Source organism: Wyeomyia smithii, chromosome 3 (genome assembly GCF_029784165.1).
Source record: "Wyeomyia smithii strain HCP4-BCI-WySm-NY-G18 chromosome 3, ASM2978416v1, whole genome shotgun sequence".
NCBI classification, from domain to species: domain Eukaryota; kingdom Metazoa; phylum Arthropoda; class Insecta; order Diptera; family Culicidae; genus Wyeomyia; species Wyeomyia smithii.
In genome coordinates, this window is record NC_073696.1 from 234,927,545 (window position 1) to 234,949,296 (window position 21,752).

Genomic DNA, 21,752 nt, shown 5'->3' on the forward strand with positions numbered 1-21,752 from the left:
CACTACCTTCGTTTATAAACATGATCCACAGAATCGTGAAATGTTTACTCTATGAAATATGAATCAAGAAATATTTCCAAAGCGATTTCGAATCACGCTTCACAAAATGACGTCGTCTATTTTCTACGCAAATTCGAGAGCTAATACGCCCTTTAACTTGAATTAGATGTTTTATCAGATTTACTCGATTGTGCTTATGATTTCTAAAATATAATTATGATACATAGTAGTAATTCCCACCAAACAACTGGATATTGTGAAGATGTGATCATGTATCCAAAACATCTCAAATGGCTTCTTACTAGTATCAATTTCAATATTTTATAAGTCGAAAATCATCCAATTGATTTCTCGAAATAGTTTCCAAATTGTGGGGAAAATAGTTTCTCTGATAAAACTTTTTATTAAACTTTGTACGTTGATTAATTTCATCATTTTTTTTCTTATTTAATTTTTAAAATAAATAAATAGTTGGTTTAGAGCAGCACATTTACATGACTTTCAAAAGCTTTCAAAAGCTGTTAAAAAGTATCTAATGAAACAATAGTAAACAAACGAATATATTACCAACTTTCAAAAGTTTTGTTTTGAATTTATTATTGCAACAGTTGATTTTTTAATCACTAAATCCAAAGCCGACAATAGTTGAGTAAAATAACTTTATTTCCACCTAATCATAATTACAGTAAGTTTTCTTACGTACAAACAGGGCATAAATTATACGACAAAAACTCAAACAAGAAATCTAAAACCTATTCGTTGTGAAGAACTGGGAAAAATGTACATTGTTCCTCAACAGAACTGCTAAAAAATAACATCCAGAACAAAGCGTGAACTCGCGGCGTCGACTGTGAAATCTTTCATCTGCTGTGCGCGCCTGCAAATACGATCAGATGTACGACAATCGTGTTGTCTACCCACAGGCGTTCGGGTCGGTTCCATTCACGCTAGGTGATTTTTTTTTTGATTCGATGTTTTCGATTGGCACTTTCGGGCTATTTTTTCTCTCTCAGTGTCTCGTTAACAACTGATCTAAAGTTTCCGTAAATCTAACTCTAATTATCCTAATGGTAATTGTTAAACTAGATTATTTTCGCATATATTTTTTGGGAAGCAACCCGTTCCGACGTTGTTGTTTAACGGTACTGACTAACTGACGAGGGATTAAGTAACAATATAAGAGAAATAAATTTTTTTTCAACGATCAAATAAACACCTCAACCGAAAAAGTTACGTAACGTACTGTATTTTAGATTAAAACTTGATGTTTGTTGGTTTTTTTATTTCTTACAGAACTAAGCACCAAAACTTCATGCTAATCGATTTCGAACCGATCGATGGCTATCTCCTAATTGGATTAGACTGCAAACAAAATCAAAACAAAAAAATAAATGAAACAAACGATAAAAATCTGTTTCTAAACTTAACATTGAATAACAATAAGGCTAACGACTAAATTTTAAGTAAGGGATATGTATGTTGTCTTAACCTAGAATAATGAAGTAGAAAAATTGAGCGCTGTTGGAGTTTGTTCTTCCGGGTAATTTTTTTTTTGGATTTCGGAGTTTCACTTTTCGGTAGGTCTGCGTTGAGGTGTGAAAAAAGGTACACATACGACTGTTTTAGACTGATTGGCGGCATTTGTAGGTTGGCGTTTTGTACGGTTTTTGCACCTTTCTGCTTTTGCGACTGCGATGAAAAGTTTCCGGAATGCAAAACGGTTAAATTTAGGCTCTTGTTAGTTTGTGTGCGTGTGTTCAGGGATTAACCTCAATCTTTACGCCAGCGATAAAGATTGTCTAACCTCGGTATTGTAAAGCAATTGTATGAACTTTAATGTATGTGTATGTATGTGTGAGTTGTGACTATTTGGATTGGTGTCGTGTGGGATTGGCTCTTGTGTTTCAAGATTTAGACTGGATGTTTTGTTCTATTTTTGACTCTGCATTGCTGATTCCGATCCCCAAAGGTCGTACCAAGGACCGTACGCCTTTCCGTCGGAGACTGTTGATTTCGTCGATTTCCGCTTCTGGTTTCCATTGCTGTTCACCTTCGCACTGATTCTCGATTCCTGCTCCGACTCGTATTTCATCGAATCCATGATCGGGCCAGCGCTGTTCGCCTTCGATAGTTTCGATCTACGTTCCCGCGGTTCTTCCATCATTTCATCCTCGATCATCATCATAGCTTCGTCCTCATCGACAGCCGTGCCGCGGAAGGTAGAGAAGGTCATTTTTTCCTCCTGCTTTTTGGAGTCCATCATGCGGTTCGAGTCGCCATTGCTCTTGCGGTTGTCCCGAACCTTCTCGCCCCGATTTTTCCTCATCATCATGTCTGCTGCTGAAACAAGATGATCGTCAACCACGATGCAATCGTACGGATCGGAACTGGAAGAGTTCCGCTCCGTATCGGTTCCACTGGAGTAGTATTGCTTCAGGATTTCCTTTCGGCGAACCGTCTTCATTAGCATCATATCGTCCATCATGCCATCGTCATCGTAGAAGCTAGCGTCCTGAATCATTATCGAATCTCCGGGAATTATGGCGAAATCATCAAAGTGTTGATCTTGGTAGTACTTATTCAAGGCATTATTGTTTCGATTTTTGCTGCTTTCTCGCTCGTTGGTTCTATACTTGTCCTTACTTTTCGACATAACCTGCATTGAGTCGCCGTAAATCTGTTCTTCCTGTTCCAGTCGGTTACTATAGTTGTTGCGATTGTTGTTCGGGTCATTCTTATTCGCTTTAGAGGGTTTACGATCGGATTCCTCATGGCGACGCTCTCGTTCATGCCGATCTTGACGTTCCTGTCGGTGCTCTTGGCGTTCCTGGCGTTCCTGACGTTCCTGTCTGGACTGACTTGCCTTTTTCGATTGCTGTTGCTGATTCATTTCGTCCAGCTTGGAAATCCGTTTGTCGATGTCCGACTTGGTAATAGGAAACTTTTCCTGTTCTGACACGACGGCAATACTGTGCGGCCGTTGCTGCTGGTCTCTCATTCTGTCACGTTGGTCTCGCTCACGTTGCTGCCGTTCGATTTCCTGTTCCCGATCGCGATCTCGTTCACGCTCCCGTTCTCGGGTTCGTTCACGGTTTCTCATCAGAGTGCTGCTGTCGACATTTCTCGCATTCTCCTGCTTTCTAGCTTCTTCTATTTCCTTGGCCGCGATCATCTCCTTTTGTTTCTGCTTTTCCATTTGTTCCTTTTTGCGCATGTTACGCTTCAGCGTTGCTTCCTTTTTCTCCATCTCCCTCTTTTCTTTGCCCGTCGGAATAATGTCGTTGTGCTTCCACATGGCCATTCCCTCTAGGATATGATCCTGCGATTTTGAAAACTTCCAGAACGATTTCGTTCGCTTGATCTTCTGTGAATCACTCTGGTTGGTGTTGTTTCCTTCGGACATTCGTGTACGCGAGCGGTAAGCGTACTCCAGTGTACCGCTGTTGCTGTCGGCAATGTTGCCAAAGCTGTTGGCCAGTCGCATGTTCGGGTTCTGGCGACGGATTGGGACGATCGTACCGTAGATGTCGTCATCGTCGTTGTCTCCACCCGGTCCCATATAGCGACGATGAGGCGATCGTTGATCGTTTAATTCTCGCTCCATCGAGTGCGGTGACGAAAGATTCTTCTCCGAGCGCGAAGAGCTTGAATGAAATCAGCGGGAAAAATGGATGATTAATGGAATGACCCTTCAGGTATACTTAAATAATCCATTACCATTTTGTTAGTACTCTCTCTGGTGTGACACTGACTGGCGTGCATTGTTGTTAGTATGTTCATAGCTTTTAACTCTGATAAATCACTTCTAATATTATACAAAAGAACCTTTTCGTAATGATTTCCAAACATTCGTCACTTACCGAATCGGAATCCGATTGACCGCTTCCTCGTCGGAATATAGATCCGGCTCCGGTTGTGGCTGAGGTTCGTTCGAAAATCCACTATCATTACTGCTGTGTAGTGAGGCACTGGCAATTCCATTCCGGTTCGTTTGCTTCGGTTTGTTCGATGGTTGCTGCAAGAATTATAAGTTAAACTTTAGAGACACTTCAACTCAAGACACGCTTTTCAACTTACCGATTTGTTGAAATTCATCGTAGCTGAAGGCGTCTTGCGTTTCTCAATCTGCGGAGCTCCTCCAGATGAAGAGAAGCTGTTCGACTGTGGGACGCCCGGTGGCTTACTGTAGTTAGGCACGACTGGCGTTGGAACCGGTGCCGGCAGTTGCGGAGGAGGACCGGGTTTCGGTGGTTTCTCACCACGCGAAAGGCGACGGAATTGTTTCGATTGTCGATACTGGATGGTGTCTCCGAACATTCGGGTTGGGGAAGCGTCCTCGTGGTACGAATTGTTGTTGCCCTTCGACATATGGTCATCAACAAGAGTACCATCCAACGACGAATCTGGCGTGTTGTCCACCTCGATCTCGCTCGGTGGGGCTTTGACCCATTCGTTGATGCTAAAAAATATTCATCATTAAATCGAGCACTTCAACACTAACATTAAAACAACAAACCTTTCCTTTTCTTCTCTCTCATTTTCCGCATACGCAATCGGGAACCAGCCAAACTTTTGGGTGCGTAAATTTTCCCCAAACTGCCATCCCTTGGCGCGGTCACCAACCAGCGCGATTCGGTCGCCCTCCAGGAAGCTAAGCTGATTCTCTCCGGAAGACAGATATGCATACAGTGCCTTCACGGTTGGTCTTTCCCATTGCGTTCCGTCGGCACTTTTCATGGTCGAGCTCATCACGTGTCCCCCCGGGCCGACGGAATTACTCATCGTACCGACCAGGGTGCTAACACTGGTGCTGCTGCTGTTGTTCAAATTAAACTCCGACTTGGCCCGTGGCATTTGCATCATCGAACTGTTCACGACGTCACCCAGCGAGCGCATATCCAAACACGAAGCATCGATGGAACGGGTTTTGCGCAACTGAGAGGCAATCGAATGCGCGTCATCATCGTCGTCCTCAATGTCCTTGAGCTGTTTCGAGATAAACATGTTTTCGACGTTCGACGGCAGAAACTCACGTGTGGCAGCAATATCGTTCCAATTATCCAGCGATTTTTCGATAATCAAATGTCCCGAGTGATGATAGGCCATCCAGTGTTTGGCGAGTGAACACTGCCGCTCCAGTACAAATCCATACCGGCGGCGTTCCTGGGTCATGGCATTCTTCAAACTCATCTCGCAAAACTGATCCAGCTTATGTTTCTCTTCCTCGAACGTTTGGATGCTCTTGATCTCCTTCTCGGCATCTTTCGGTGAGCTCTTAGAGGTGCTTTTCTTGCGATACTTTTTCATGGTGGCCGCTGCCTTGCTGTAGCTATCCGAGCGCAGTTTGTGCTGCTGCAGGAATCGTTTTTGCTCGAACTGCACCACCTTGGTGTCCTTCTCCAGGTTGGTTTCCAGCGGTACCAGCAAGTCTACGTAGAATGCCTTCAGCTGTCGAGGAGAGGTTGCAGGAAGATGAAAAACAAAATAAATAAGTTTTAATTATCCATATCAAAAGGTAAATCATGCATTCATTTATGTCATTATTCAATTTCTCATCCATAGAAAGAAGCTTCTAAAAAATCTGCCTTGCAATTACTGATAACGAAAACTTCGTTTACATGTGTAACCTCTCCGATATATTTTTTTTCATTTCTTTGAAATGGAAATTGAATTCAGTAACAATACCACAGTTGATGAAATTAGTTCATAATTCTGATATTTTAAATTATTCGGTTCCCATGTTCTCTGATATGAATACATTTCAATCTCATACCTAGAGTTTTTTTAAAATATTTTATTTTCCGAACATATAATTTAACCCTCTAGTGCCCAATACCGCCATTTGGCGGGCGCCAGTGGAACCTCTAATAAGCTTTAATAAATACTTAAAAAGTGCCTATAATGATTCATGGTGGTTTTACCGAAGCCCGTCTAGAAATTAACTTGGGCACAAGAAGGTTAATTCACGTTGGTACATTTTTTTTGTACTTTTGAAAATTTTGAAAACAATAATATAAGTGAGAATTTAAACTTTTTTGGCTCTTTTACTTTTCCGAGGGTTTGGACATTTTAAATATTTTTCACATTTCGGATATTTTTAGTATACCGTCGGGCGGGGCTTTGACAGTTTTTCCAAGTTTTCCAACTTTAAGTAATTGTAACTCCCCTTATAGTGAATGGAGTTCAACTATTTTTACTTATATTTAACGCGGATATGTATGCAAAAGTCACGGATTGTTACATTTGAATTCGTTGAGAAACAAAAAAAGCTTCATATAGTATTAAAATGTTGTTTGCTGCTTCCGACTGGGGGCTACTTTGGACAATTTATGAAATCGATAGGGCACTATAAAAAATACAGTTTTTTAACTGAATTAGGGTAGGGAACATATCCTAAGCAGCTTTAGGAACCGCCTGTGTATTCAGACGAAATACTCGAAATGTGTTGGACGAGGGACACTATTCCAATCACCCCGAACCTATTTGAAGCAGTTTCCATCTGTTTTGCAGGCGTTTTTTTCCAGCACCCGAAGTGGCTCCTGAATGGCTGCAATATAGGTCGATTTGTTTCAATTGCAATTGTTCGCTGATTTCTTTGTGATTAACGGTATTTCTTATATTCGTAAGACAGCTCAAAGTTTTCGTTTCCATCATTGAAATTGTCGATATTGATCAAAATGCAGGAGTTTGAGGCCTGTTTTCTTCGACTGATTAGAATAGGCGCTACTGCTTAAGCCGTTCCCTACCCTATATTTTTTTTAAAAGTTACCAATTTTATGCCAAATTTATTGGTTTTCTTTGGTATGAATCAGAGAGTTGATTGTAAATAGTTTGCCGACTGCATTCAAGCTGTCTTACAGCGCCGCGACAGACATGTCTTCGATTTTAGTTTTTTTGAGACAATTCCGCGAATTTTCTTTTCAAAAGATGGCCCTTGAAGGTATGCCTGATTATGTATCAGGCATACATTGTATTATATTTCCGGAAATTACCAGCCTTTCGGAAGGTTTGTACCATACAAACACAAACATAATCCTACAAAATGACTGACAAAAAATTTTTAACTGGAATCTAATAAAACTGATAGTCAAATATGAAAAAGGAATAGTTAATTAATAAAGTTATCGGTTTATCAAAATTGATGGTCAGCAAAATCATCGATTTTGGATAAAATTTTCAGCAACTACATATTCTTCCTCACGGCTGTTAAAGATTTGTCAAGTTCTGACAACCACGAACGAGTGATTTTTGAGAACAGTTTATATATATGGTATATGGTGCAAAAATACATTGTTTTATCAACATGTAGAAGATAATGTATAACTTGTAAATGTGTTGTCACCAAAAACAAAAAAAAAAAACATAATAAAATTGAAGTGTCCAAAGTAGCCCCGCATGACGATTGACGGTATTAGACATTTTTGGAATTTGTTCACATTTTTATGATTTTAGACACATTTTTGATATTTTCGTCATTTTCGATATATTTTATACTTGTTAATTGTAAAATTTGAAATTTGTCATTTCTATATTTTAACATTTGAGATTAAATTATTCAATCAAACTTTTTGTTGTAAAAAATGAATTATCTTATACAGATTATACATTTCTACGAATCCATGCTTGTTTCTTGTAGAACCTTAAATAACATAGTGCAATTCCATACTAAACGGATAACCATTCGACTATCGATCATTCTTAATGTGTTGGAAATTTTGTACAGATTTTCTTGCACCACAAATCGTTTTTGAAAAGGGCTTATAAAAAAATGATGTTGATGATTGTAAATATTTTTAGAACCAAAACGGTTTGTTCCGCCGGTGTGACGTCTACAGCAAAGCTGTAGACAGTTATTTCGTCTTTCCAAAAGAATTGAAAAAAAAATTATTTGAAAAAAACGGAATGAAACTTTCCAAAAACTATTTTTTCAACCTGTAGAATATATACATTTTTTTCTTCGCTGGACAAAATTGTTATCTACAGTTTGGCCGAAAAAACTATACCGATCAAACAAACCGTCCTACTTCTAAAAATATTTTTATCCTTAATAGGCACTTGGCTCAGTAAATTTGTTTTTTAAGCCAGCAAAGTTCTTCGTGTTAACATAATTTTGAAATATTTCAAAAACCGATGCATATAGCAAGTTAGTGATTTAGAGCTTTATGGTGTGGAACTTGATTATTCTCAAATAGTTAGATGAAATAAATAAAATCTTTAACCCTATAGTGCCCAAGGTAATTTCTAGACGGGCTTCAGTAAAATCACTATGAAGCATTATAAACACTTTTTAAGTATTTGTTGAAGCTTTTTAGAGGTATGACTGAAGCCCGCCAAATGGCGGCATTGGGCACTAGAGGGTTAAACATAACGTTTAGGTAAAAATGAGTGTTTCTATTTTATTTATTTATTTATTTCATTTCTTCATCAAAAAGATTCACCAGAAATTTTTAAATAATGTTCATTTTCAACAAAAAATTAAATAAACTTTTTTCATAACTAATTTCTATTTTTAACAACGGCTTCTACCCGTTAACATTCAAGTTCATTAAGGCAGCCAATAAGTGCAGCAGGGGAAGCGAAAAATGAGCGAACTGAAAATATGATACAGATTTGGAAAACCAAGTGGGATACGAGCAACCAAGGGAAGATCGGTGGACCAGTGCACAGTGGGGAATCGCTGGCCATCGACTCAAAATTCAAAATGCGAATTTCATTTCAATCAGGGTAAGGAACGGCTTAAGCAGTAGCGCCTATTTTAATCAGTCGAAAAAAACAGGCCCAAAACTCTTGCATTTTGATCAATATCGACAATTTCAATGATGGAAACGAAAACTTTGATTGTCTTGCTGTCTTACGAATATAAGAAATACCGTTAATCACGAAGAAATCTGTGAACAATGATCATTAGAAACAAATCGACCTATATTGCAGCCATTCAGGAGCCACTTCGGGTGCTAAAAAAAACGCCTGCAAAACAGATGGAAACTGCTTAAAATAGGTTCTCGGTGATTGGAAAAGTGTCCCTCGATTGGTAACTTTGACTGATTATTGTTAAAGTTTGCTAACTTAGTTTCACAATTTGAAAACAAATTGTGACAGAGAAAACGATAGAGAACATACTGATATACTACTGTTCGTATTTCACCCAACACATTTCGAGTATTTCGTCTGAATACACAGGCGATTCCTAAAGCTGCTTAGAATATGTTCCCTACCATATATTTTTCCTAAAGTTGTATACTATTGAAGTGTCAGCATCCAAATTTTTAGAGCGTTAAGGCAAAATTTGAATTTTTCTATGATTTTTTAAAGTGTACTGAGTTAGCGTTTTTCTTGAAAAAAAAAAATGGAATGTTGCGAAATTTGCTGGAGGCTCAATGGAAACTTGATTCTTGATGACATTTAGGGAAAAGCTGTCGGTAAAATAGTTGAGAATAAATTCTCGTCATTGGATCATATATAATTTCATTGAAATACTATAAAAAAATTAGCGGAATCAAATAATTACGTAATTTTAGCATAAAACCGCGTTTAAAGTTTAGACGACAGGGTTTGGCACTATTGGCACTAGTTTTAGGAGATAGCTTGGAGAAAATGCTTTTGAATGTATCTAGTCCGATCCTGCGCAGAGTACCCTTCTTTCGAAGAGGAACAACGAGTGTTCGGCACACATCGGATTTTAAAGTTGTTAATTTAAATTGAACACTGCAAACCGTCAACAGAAAAACAAATGGCTCGTCTTTGTCTGATAATAACAACGTTTTCAAACATGTTCAGTGTGATTATTCACACTATTTTCATATTTACAAGTTTAACTCATCAATATTCCGATATTTAACGCAGTATCAAAAACTAATCATTGTTCATGTTTCGGATTATCAGCACTGAGTACCAAAATCATGTTTTAAGTTTGTATCATACCAGTCACATGTAAAAACTATCGTGTGAACACGAACCATGACATAATAAATCTCCTGCTAATTTCTACAGAACAAATAGTGAATTATTATTTTGACGTTAGAAACTGCATTTTGAAAACTCTCATTGAAGATATCGAAACTGTATTAAAAATGAACACAAAGATGAAGATGAAAGTGGAAGTGAACAAAAAGAAGAATGCGATAAAAAGACGCAATTTAATATAGTCACTTCGAAAAAAACCAAGTCAGAAGTAATTTCCTTCACGAAGCATATTTTTCTTTTTTTTTTAATTTCTTAATAACTGAATAATATTTTTATGTTTTCTATGGTATATGAAAGTCTTTCAAGCATCATGCATTTTGTTCTCCAAAAAATTGAAACCGACGTAAAATTTTCCTCATATAATATATATATATATATATATATATATATATATATATATATATATATATATATATATATATATATATATATATATATATATATATATATATATATATATATATATATATATATACAAAACATAAAAATTCCCCTGGCGTCAAAAATACACATTTTCATGCAAAAATAACATCAAATTCGGACTCAGCGTCCCAAAACTATATAAAAACCATGTATTTTCTATGATTTGAAAAGATTTTTTTGTTTGGCCAGCATTTGTATGAAGTCGTCCCACTGTACAGTGGTCGGAAAAGGCAATTTGACGAACTTAATTCATTTGTGCTTAAACGGTTGATGTTAGCCAAAGACAATGTTCAAAAGAATTGTTCACAAAAATATAACGGAACTGTTGATTAGGATTTTTTTAACATGGCCTACAATCATAAAAATAAAAAATCTAACTTTTGATACAGCGAAGACACATAAATAGTTTCTCCAGCAAAGTTGTAGAACTTTTCAAAGTGTGAAACTTTGCAGAAGATATTAAATTCCTCTGACGTCTATTTATCAAAATACAAAGCATTTTCGCTGTCAACCCCTTCAAATTTATTTTTTCTAGCATAACTTTGAAAACATTGTTTTTTCAAGAACATAATGTTCTAGACAAATATGACCAACATAAAAACACAGGTTTCTTTCGAAGGCAGCATGTTGCTACAATCGTTCTATACTAAGAAAGAGCGTTTTTTAATTCAATTATTTCCCAGATTTAAATGCATATAGGGGAGAAAGAGCCAAACCGGTGCAAATCATCAAATACTTTTTTTAAAGCTTAGACCTTGTACTATAAGCCAGTTAAACTTTGATACTTGACAATTCATAAATGAATGAGAAGAGTCAGGTTTAAGGTATGTATGTTTCTGAGGTTCTCTATACAAAAATGTATCAACTACCTGACTAATGAACGACGATTTGTGAATTTATGAAACAGATAACTCGCAATATTTTCATAATTAGTGAGAACACATCTCGCCAAACATGTGGAAATGGCCCATGTGCCATATGTAAACAAGCCAAATTTTCTCGTTTTTTGATCAATACAAGCGAAATCTGCTCTTACCAATGAGATTTATTGATAAAAGAATTCACTTTTTATCAAAAAATCTTATTTGTACGAGTAGATTAAGCTTGTATTCATTGAAAAACGTGAAATTGTGGCTTGTTTACGCATGGCACATGGGCCCTTTTCACATGTTTAGCGAGACTTCTTAGGTATATTTAGTTGTTAATAGGTGCATCCATGACGGATCCATCAGTCATTCGACGTGAGTAAATTGAACACATAACATATGGACTGTAGCTAGCAAGTAAAATCAAGGATATATGGACACAAACAAATGACCTGCATGCAATTACACGTTGCGCTACAATACTGCAGGTCATTTCATCTGGCCTGGAAATTAACGCAAATCAAAAAATAAAAATTCAAACACTATTGTTTGGAAACTGCTCGTTTGTTGGTGTCCATATATCCTTGGTTTTACTTGCCAAAAAATATTATTTCACGGTGCGGACATTATTAACCATTTCAATATTCCAATAGGCCAATTATCTGAAGAAGCGCAAGAGTCGCTGAACAAAGTGATAAAGGGTTCAGGCTAGATCACACGCGAAAAATTTCACGAACTATTACCAACGGTGATCTTATACGTCGTTTATTGGTTTCTTAAGATCCAGTTATTGCCGGCTTGCGGGTCAAACCACAAATAAAGGATTAAGAATTTTCAAAAGATGCTAAGTTTATATTAATTTTCACAGAGAGTGAAAACGAAACAGATTAAGATGAAATAAATAATTAACAATAAACTTTGCTGTTATGTGTTCAATTCACTCACGTCGAATGAAAGATGGATGCGCCTATCAACAACTAAATATATCTAAGAAGTGTTAACAAATCATCGTTCATTAATCAGGTAGTTGATACATTTTTGTATAGAAAACCCCAGAAACATACGCGCCTAAAACATCACTCTACTCATTCATTTATGAATTGTCAAGTATCAAAATTTAACTAGCTAATAGTACAAGGTCTAAGCTTTGAAAAAAGTATTTGATGATGTGCACCGGTTTGCCTCTTTCTCTCCTATATGCATTAAAACCTGGGAAATAATGGAGACATATGGAATTAATTGGCACCCCAATCCCTGACATACACTACTTACACACACGTAGTACGTACGTACGTACGTACGCACACGAAGCATAGCACACATGTCACGTACACATTCACGTACGCTTATTCTGTTTTATTATTTGGTTCTCATGTTAAAACAGGTTCGCACATGTTTACACATGAACACACGACATCAGTTCGTATCTCTTCAAGCTGAATTTACTGATGTATTGCATTTGTGTCTCAGTTCAAGGATTGATTTACTGATCGATTTGTTTAGGTTTTTCATTGAAAGCGCTAAACCCCTAAAATTCATGCACTAAATAGGCTGTAACTTTTTTCTCCCACGGTAGATTCATTTGGCTCTCTGAAAACTTTATTTTGTTATATCGAGACCTTTTGAACCGCACCGGTATACAACAGAAAACCAAAATCGCTTAGTCTCCATTGTTGTACATCTATATATGTCAGCACAAAGTTTTTTATGCTAACGGGAGATCTAATTTTGGGAGGTTTTCTTGAGTCGAGTACCGGTTAATTTGATTGATATAGTGTCTTCAGCAAAAATGCTTTGCTACTTTTTCAAGGTATTTTGACTTTATTTTATTTTCTTCAACTTTAAATTTCTCGAAAAAATGGCATCTTTTAAAATCATTAAAATACTAAATTTTCAAATTAAATTTGGGACCCAGCAAAAAATATTTAGTTTGCTAAGTTGAATTCATGGCAGCGTTTCATTCAATTAAATATACGATGAATAATTTGGCACGGATTTGGATTTTTTTCCATCTTGGCTTTTTGCAGATTTTGATTTTTTTTTACAATTCTGAAGTTTTTGTCATTTTAATGCTCATCAACTCGCCACCAGGTGTTGACAGAACTCTTAGAAAACTCAATTAATCTTTTTGGATCTTTGAAGAAATTTTGCCTATTTTTTCGACAAATTATCTAGATAAACAGTTGAAAGGACTGAATTTTTCAAAACTGTTTCCTTTAAATCGTTATCGAAATAATTGTCCAAACTTTCATCTAAAAGCATTCAACAAAATGAATTTGCGATCCTACACTGAAAAACTGATTTCAATAATACGAATTATTTAAACTAGCCCTTTTCAGACCTATTTGAACTGAAGTTTTTTATACAGATAATTAAGTTCCTTAAAACTTTTTTGAGCTCTTGAAAAAAAATTGGCAACATTTTTTCCATGTTTGACATTCAACATGATGAGAGTTAGAAAATAGTTGTCAAGAATTGTTTTTTAGGGAATTTTCATTTGAGAATTTTTTTACTAAACAATTTTTATGCTCAAAACTATTCTGAACATTTCAGAATAGGTACCTTTAGGTGGTAAATATTTTTCAATTTAAGCCTCACAGCAGGATGAAATTCAATTTTCCTAAATATTTTCAAATTCCTAAAAGCCATACCCTGACACATTTTCTCTAGCTATTGTGAAAAATTAAGGGATTAAGGTTTTGATAACTAGTATTTCCATTGTTTATCATTAACATAAAAATGGTAGATATAAAAAAAGTATTTGTGTTATATATTTGTGGCCAACAGCCTGCCATCAATTAAAACAATAATGTCGTAGCACACAAAAAACCAAAACATCTTGCATTTTGATCGTGTATTTGGAAAGTAGTTTGTAGTTTCCCCACTTCAACCATCGCAATGGTGAACTTTCCAGAGCTCCACGCTCACCAAAATCCATTTCTATACATTTCCGACCATATAATTTGCAATAACGTTCACCTGCTTGAAGTGATTGGAATAAGCCACCAACGACTCTGCCATTCCTAAGTTCTATAGTAATTTATGATTTTATGACCAGTGCATAAATCGAACGTGCGCGCAGCATTAACTTGCGTTTGCTGGGGCAAACAACTGCCTACCTTCGCCAAAAGGCCAATAATTTCATCAGTGGTAAAAGAAAATGCGCCGTGGTCTGACTTTGAGAAATAATGGCCACAGTTCGATAAGTATACACACAATCACGATTTTAGTCGCGAAAATAGGGGCCAACAGCGCCAACTGGACACACCACCAGCTGGCAAAATGTACAAACAATCAGCATAGAAACACAAATCATAGGATTAATCATGGTAGGACTGCAAGGGGTAGTGGGTATTTGCGGACTGTGTTTTGCGATAAGTGCATAAATCTTACAATGTTCATGTGCTGGTCCTGGATCTCTTTGTACACTCCGACGATGTTCATCAGGGCAGAACCTGTGGGGAGTAGATTAGAGAAATGGGAAGAGAAGTAATTAATAAAAAAATTGGTTGATCAGTTACTATCTAGGTTATACAACATATTGTTATTTATACACTATTATTCATATTCCCTAAAACTGCAAGTAGCCCCATTTCGCCCCGCGTCGAATGATAGGTTAATTGTTTCCGCAAAATTCATATTCATCTGCTACACCGCAGCAAAACACACTAGATAGAAAGTGCTTCCACCAAATCTCCCTTATGAATAATAGTCGAAAAAACAGCCATCAATCGTCGGCTCAAATGGCAATATAAATAACTGATCCTTTCCGGAGTTTTTCTCTCGTCGCTTGGCTGAATTCGCCGTTTTTTTGCTGAGTTATGACCTGCATTATTTATTTTTATCCCCAACGGTTCATAAATAATAATATCAATAAACACGCACATTCGTTCGGGGCGGCGAGGACCTGTTTGCAGTGTGCATGATGGATTTTAATATCCACATGACTTAACCACCAACGAGGTGAGCTGCTACCAGCCAGCCGGGAGTGACTCCTCGCGCCCTAAGTGAACGGGGAAAAAATTGGCTTTATCGACACTGTGCTCGCTCGTTCTGTCATAATTTTCATCTCGCGTGGCTGGTTTATTGGATTCTGCTTCTGCAATAGTCCAGCAGTTTGCTTTTTTCTCTCTTACTGTCAGCAACCACTGGCTAGGCTAAGTTTGTCCGTTCGTTGTGGCGGAAAACGAGTTTTAATATCAACCCACTTCGCTGACCACTTGGCTGTAAGGTTATTGAAACTCGAATGTCCAAATAGTCTTCAATTGCGGGAAGTGTGGCTGTGCGAGCTGGAAAAAAAAAATTGAATATTGAAAACTTAAACTGCCATCGAAGGCTTGGACTAAGATCAAAGCGAGTGGTTATACATCACATTCTACGTTAAAGCTATTCATTAATACAGTTAAATCTAACTTTTACTTCTAATACTTTAAACAAAAAACAAACTTACTTACAAAACCTCTAACAAACTCACTTTTACTTTACTCTTACTTCTTACTTCTTAAATCTAACTTACTTACTTCTTACTTTCCTCACTTCCAAAAACAAACCAACACACTAACAACTACTTCTACTTCTACTACTTCTTACTTCTTACTTCTTACTTCTTAAAAACTACAACAACAACTTACATCACAACTTACAACAACTTCTTCTTACATCTTACTTCCAACTTCTACTTCTAACTTACTTCCAACTTCTTACTTACTTCTTACTTATTACTTCTTACTACTAACTTCTACTACTTACTTTACTACTTACTTCTTACTTCCAACTCTTACTTCTTACTTCCAAACTTCTTACTTCTTACTTCTTACTTCTTACTTCTTACTTCTTACTTCTTACTTCTTACTTCTTACCTTCTTACTTCTTACTTCTTACTTCTTACTTCTTACTTCTTACTTCTTACTTCTTACTTCTTACTTCTTACTTCTTACTTCTTACTTCTTACTTCTTACTTCTTACTTCTTACTTCTTACTTCTTACTTCTTACTTCTTACTTCTTACTTCTTACTTCTTACTTCTTACTTCTTACTTCTTACTTCTTACTTCTTACTTCTTACTTCTTACTTCTTACTTCTTACTTCTTACTTCTTACTTCTTACTTCTTACTTCTTACTTCTTACTTCTTACTTCTTACTTCTTACTTCTTACTTCTTACTTCTTACTTCTTACTTCTTACTTCTTACTTCTTACTTCTTACTTCTTACTTCGTACTTCTTACTTCTTACTTCTTACTTCTTACTTCTTACTTCTTACTTCTTACTTCTTAGTTCTTACTTCTTAGTTCTTACTTTTCACTTTTTACTTTTTACTCTTTACGTTTTACTTTTTACTTTTTACTTTTTACTTTCTACTTTCTACTTTTTACTTTTTACTTTTTACTTTTTACTTTTTACTTTTTACTTTTTAGTTTTTACTTTTTACTTTTTACTTTTTACTTGTTACTTTTTACTTTTTACTTTTTACTTTTTACTTTTTACTTTTTACTTTTTACTTTTTACTTTTTACTTTTTACTTTTTACTTTTTACTTTTTACTTTTTACTTTTTACTTTTTACTTTTTACTTTTTACTCTTTACTTTTTACTTTTTACTTTTTACTGTTTACTTTTTACTGTTTACTTTTTACTTTTTCCTTTTTACTTTTTACTTTTTACTTTTTACTTTTTACTTTTTACTTTTTACTTTTTACTTTTTACTTTTTACTTTTTACTTTTTACTTTTTACTTTTTACTTTTTACTTTTTACTTTTTACTTTTTACTTCTTACTTTTTACTTTTTACTTTTTACTTTTTACTTTTCACTTTTTACTTTTTACTTTTTACTTTTTACTTTTTACTTTTTACTTTTTACTTTTTACTTTTTACTTTTTACTTTTTACTTTTTACTTTTTACTTTTTACTTTTTACTCTTTACTTTTTACTTTTTACTTTTTACTTTTTACTTTCTAATTTTTACTTTTTACTCTTTACTTCTTACTTCTTACTTCTTACTACTTACTTCTCACTTCCTACTTTTTACTTTTTGCATTTATATCTTACTTCACCTCTAAATTTTATACTTTCAACTTTAGATTTTAGAATGAAAGTTTTGGACTTTAGACCCGAGATTTTATTTTGTTTTTAACGTCTTAACATTTTTGGTATTTTTCATTTTAGTAAGATTGTTTAGTCTTTGCCTTGTAATTTGATACATTTTGAATTTAATTTATTTATTCAAATATTTATGAATTATCTTCAGATTTTCTGCAACTGTTTTTCTGCTCAAAACCCAAAAGAAACGCGTCATCTGTTTGCTAGGCTAGTTGGAAGCAGTCTGGCCAGGAACAAACAAAAACGAAAGAAAAACTTTTTGCTTCTTGCTGCTTCCTAAAAGTTATAAGTATAATCATCAAATGATAGTTTATTGGATTGTTGATTGAAGTTGAGAGCCAACATTTCCGGAAGCAGACACCAATCTTTTTCTATGTTGAGCAGCATACCCGTTACCGTGTACGGGGTGGAACGGAGTTTGATTTTATGGAAAAAATTCAAATAATTTTATGATTTATGTTTTCCAGTCAAAAATGATACAAATTATTTAGTAATTTTGTAATTCTCATACTCCGAATTTCATTTGAAATATTATACTAAAATCATTTAATACAACTTAATTCAACAAATGCAACATCGTTTTCACCATCCGGTTTGCTATTCAACTTCTCGAGATGTTGCAAAGTAGTACCGCGCGAAATGCAAAACACGCCAGACGAAGGAAACTCACCAGCAGATTCTTTTCGTATGGTGCATGAATACATTTAAAATGCATTCCGTTGCGTCTTCGCTTTGAACTAGATGATTACCAACGCGGACGAAGTTCAAATTGCAGTTAAAATTAAATTTGTTACTGTCTTGTTGCTTAAGTCTCTTGATTTGTCAGCAATCTTTCACGAATTTCCAAGAGTTAGGCAAGGTTAAGTCTATTGCTTTAACTTGAAGCATTTTAAAATATCACACTTTGCATAAACTATATTGCGTTGAAACTCTTCATTCATAATAAGAAAAAGACAGCCATTCACAATACAATAGAATCCGATCAAACTTTACAACCACTAACAAGCAAACTCCACTCCGCCTTGTTTACCATGGTTTTTTGTTGCAGCAGCAGAACGAGTGGGAATCGATGTTTTCCCCATCCATTCTCGAACCCATTTCCTGCTGTTCCCTGCTTTGGAGTGCATCGTGTAATGTGTAAAAGCTTCCACTCAGCATATATTTTTAAACTTTCAAAGCCGAGATCACGCATCATGCATAAAATGAATATTTACATTCCATTTCATATTTTTGTTTTCGTGCTGCCTGTGCTCTGGAAGGAGCAGGATAATTCTGATAGAGAGAGAGAGAGACAGAGATTACAGTGTACGTGGTTGAAGGTTTAATAGCAAAGTAGAGCATCCTCGATATGGTGGGCACTGGCTGGATCTGGATGGGATAGCCTGGGAAAATAATACAAAATAACACTCCTCGAACGTTTGTATTCAGGAGTTCAAAGTGTACGAAAAAATCTGTTATCAGCGTAAAAATAGGAAAAAAACTCAAGGTTTGTGGGAAAAACCACTTTGGTAGATTCGCTTCATCTGGATACAGGAACGAGTCGCAGTATTTTTATTCTATGAACAATCGTTTAGCATATATAAGAAGCTGCTATCATTGATGTCCAAGCGTTTGATCAAGCTTCTAGTTACTTTTGAAGTTGTTGTTAGGCAGCACAAATTATTATTCATATTTATACAGATTTATACATAAATCCGTTGTGAGTTTGCAAAGTTGTAAAGATTCTATAGAATTTGCAGAATTTACAGATCTTCTTTGAACTTGTTTTGTAGTTTGTATACGAGCTGATTACAGAGTTCTAAACGTATGTTTCTCAGAAGGATATGTTGGTACGAAGATTTATTCAATTTCATTTTAAACGACGAATCTGAGTTGTCTAGTCGTTTCAGAAACGACAACTCGAGATATTGTTCAAATAGGGTCTTATAGGGTGGAAATTTCCCAACTTTGGTACCGATTGGACAACCTTTTTTCCGTGGGAATCACCCCTTTTTTTGATAAAAGTGATATTTTACGTCAAAACTCCTTTTTTTCTACTATAGACAATAAAAGCGTGACATCTAGAAATAATCTTTACATTACATTATTAAATAAGAAAATTAGTCAAAGAATCGTAAAATAAATTTCAAATTCAAATGGCAGTGCTACCAGATACGTATTTATTTTTTTTTTTGCTTTTTGCAGCAAATGAATACATTATGGTTTCAATCGTGTTACTCGTGAAATCGTCAATTTTCCACGTGATCCTGAAAAAATTTAACACGAAAAGCGCTTATCATCTAGAGCAGCGGGTCTTAACCTTTTTTCGTCCGCGTACTCCCCGGCGATATTTTCCAATTCAATTGTACCCCCTGACTAGGAATGTTCTCGCAGAGTGTGTGTGTGAGAGAGAGAAAGAGAGAGAGAGAGATAAAGAAAGCGAGAGAAAGAGAGAGATAAAAATAAAGAGAAAGAGAGAGATAAAAATAGAAGGAAAGAGAGAGAGAGAGAGAGAGAAAGAGAGAGAAAGAAAGAGAGAAAAAGAGAGAGAGAGAAAAATAAAGAGAAAGAGAGAGATAAAAATGAAGGAAAGAGAGAGAGAGTGAGAGAGAGAAAGTGAGAGAGAGAGAATAAAAAATAATAAATTTTCTCTGGTTTTCAGCAATCTTACTCCAGTCATACCTCGATATAAAGCAACTTTATTTTCATTTTTCGTTACGTTATATCGAGTTACGTTATATCAAGTTACGTTATATCGAAGCAAAATAATTTTTTTTAATTTATGCAAGAATGTTAATGGTTACTCATATATGCGCGAAAACCCATTTTCCATCACCTATCAGTATTTTTAAACCTTTCTTATGCCCATTTAGAAATATTTTCAGAAGCAATAAATTTTTTTTTCAATTGATACAGAGGTTACTGAAAAAACCAACTTTATTAATTTTTTCATACAAATTTCTACAAATTTCTACAAAAAATGAGGTTCCGATTAACTTATGCGACAACCAATGACGTCCATTAGGACTTAAGGATCGCAAAAAAAGAACTTCAGTTCAGTTTCTGGGCACCGGTCCCACATTAACAGTATTCGAGAGTATTCTAATATTTTTCTTAGTTTTACAAAAGTGTACAGAAACGTGAATTCACAAATTAAATTTCAAGGTGGTGTCAGACTTCAATTTGCGGTTACTTTTGAAGTATTTCAGCGTTTTTTTTTTCAATAGATAGCCATCTAGAAAACAGGCGTCAAAGACTCAAACATTGATGTCTTCTGGACGTCATGTCATCCGAAAATACCCGTATTGAAGATATATGATCAATTTCCTCGGATTTTGTTTTTGAAACAAGAAGTCGCGGTTTCATCATGATCTTTGATTACGGAAATTACAATTTTCGGGAACTTTTCAATATTCTCAATTTCCCCCAGCGGTGCCCTGCCCTTATCTTTTGTGTCAAAAACAGTATCGATAACGAGTTATCTTAACTAATCTAGTTGATCGAGATCGCTTTTAGCTCTAGTCTGGAGTACGGTATTGTTTGTTGTACCGGGGCACAGTGGTCTAAACTCGAAAAATCGTGATCGTTTTAGATTTGACTGTGAAACATTGATTTTATGTACCCAGTGTCTTCAGCAAGTTTACTCTATGTAACAAGGCCTTTCTTTTGGCGTTTTCGGTTTTTTGATCAATCCCCAATTAGATAAAAAAATTATTTTTTCTAATTTTCAAAATACCCGAATGCTTTCTTCAGCAAAGTTGTAGGAAAATCTATAAGAAAAAGAATTGCTGAACACTGTAATCTTCCATTTGTACGTCTGATATGACGAAATAGAGTTTTACGAGGAACAGTCCTCAAAATGAGTTTTTTGTCCATAACTTTTTCTGTAATCGTCGAAACAGTTCAAGATGTTCTAAGATTTCGTTTAGTCTGCTAAACCTCGCATTTTTGTAGAATATATTGGTTTGATATTTTCATTTGTTCTAAAGATATTTCTAGTTTTTTTCTGAAAATATCCATATTTTGAGTCCATATTTCTCCGAAAGTTGCAGATAGTAGCAAACCAGACTGCATGCATTTGAAAGTTTATCAAAAGAACTGCATTACTTATAAGAGTTCAACTGTTTCCAGTTGTATCCAACCGAGTACTGAATGAAAGGAAAACACCCCTCAAAATGAGTTTTTTGTCCATAACTTTTTCTGTAATCGTCGAAACAATTCAAGATGTTCTAAGATTTTGTTCATTTAGCTAAACCTCGTATTTTTGTAGAATATATTGGTTTGATATTTTCATTTGTTGTAAAGATATTGCTAGTTTTTTGCTGAAAATAGCCATATTTCGAGCCCATATTTCTTCGTAGATTGTGAATTTTTTGCTTGCATTTATAATCATGTATTTTTTCCACAGGACTTGATATAAATGTACTG

At 35.4% G+C, this 21,752-nt stretch overlaps 1 protein-coding gene across 3 annotated transcripts in view; it reads right to left on the reverse strand.

Annotated features, from left to right (window-relative positions):
• Nucleotides 1–642: 642 nt before the first annotated feature.
• LOC129731322 (uncharacterized) overlaps nucleotides 643–21,752 on the reverse strand; it is a 257,203-nt gene continuing 236,093 nt past the window's right edge. For all 3 annotated transcript variants that reach the window (XM_055691201.1, XM_055691202.1, XM_055691203.1), the window contains 5 exons: nucleotides 14,646–14,707; nucleotides 4,517–5,448; nucleotides 4,078–4,459; nucleotides 3,861–4,015; nucleotides 643–3,644 (listed from right to left, as the gene is read on the reverse strand). In XM_055691201.1, coding sequence (XP_055547176.1) covers nucleotides 1,931–3,644; nucleotides 3,861–4,015; nucleotides 4,078–4,459; nucleotides 4,517–5,448; nucleotides 14,646–14,707 — 3,245 coding nt within the window. In that variant the 3' untranslated portion in view covers nucleotides 643–1,930. The remainder of the gene's footprint in view (nucleotides 3,645–3,860; nucleotides 4,016–4,077; nucleotides 4,460–4,516; nucleotides 5,449–14,645; nucleotides 14,708–21,752) is intronic.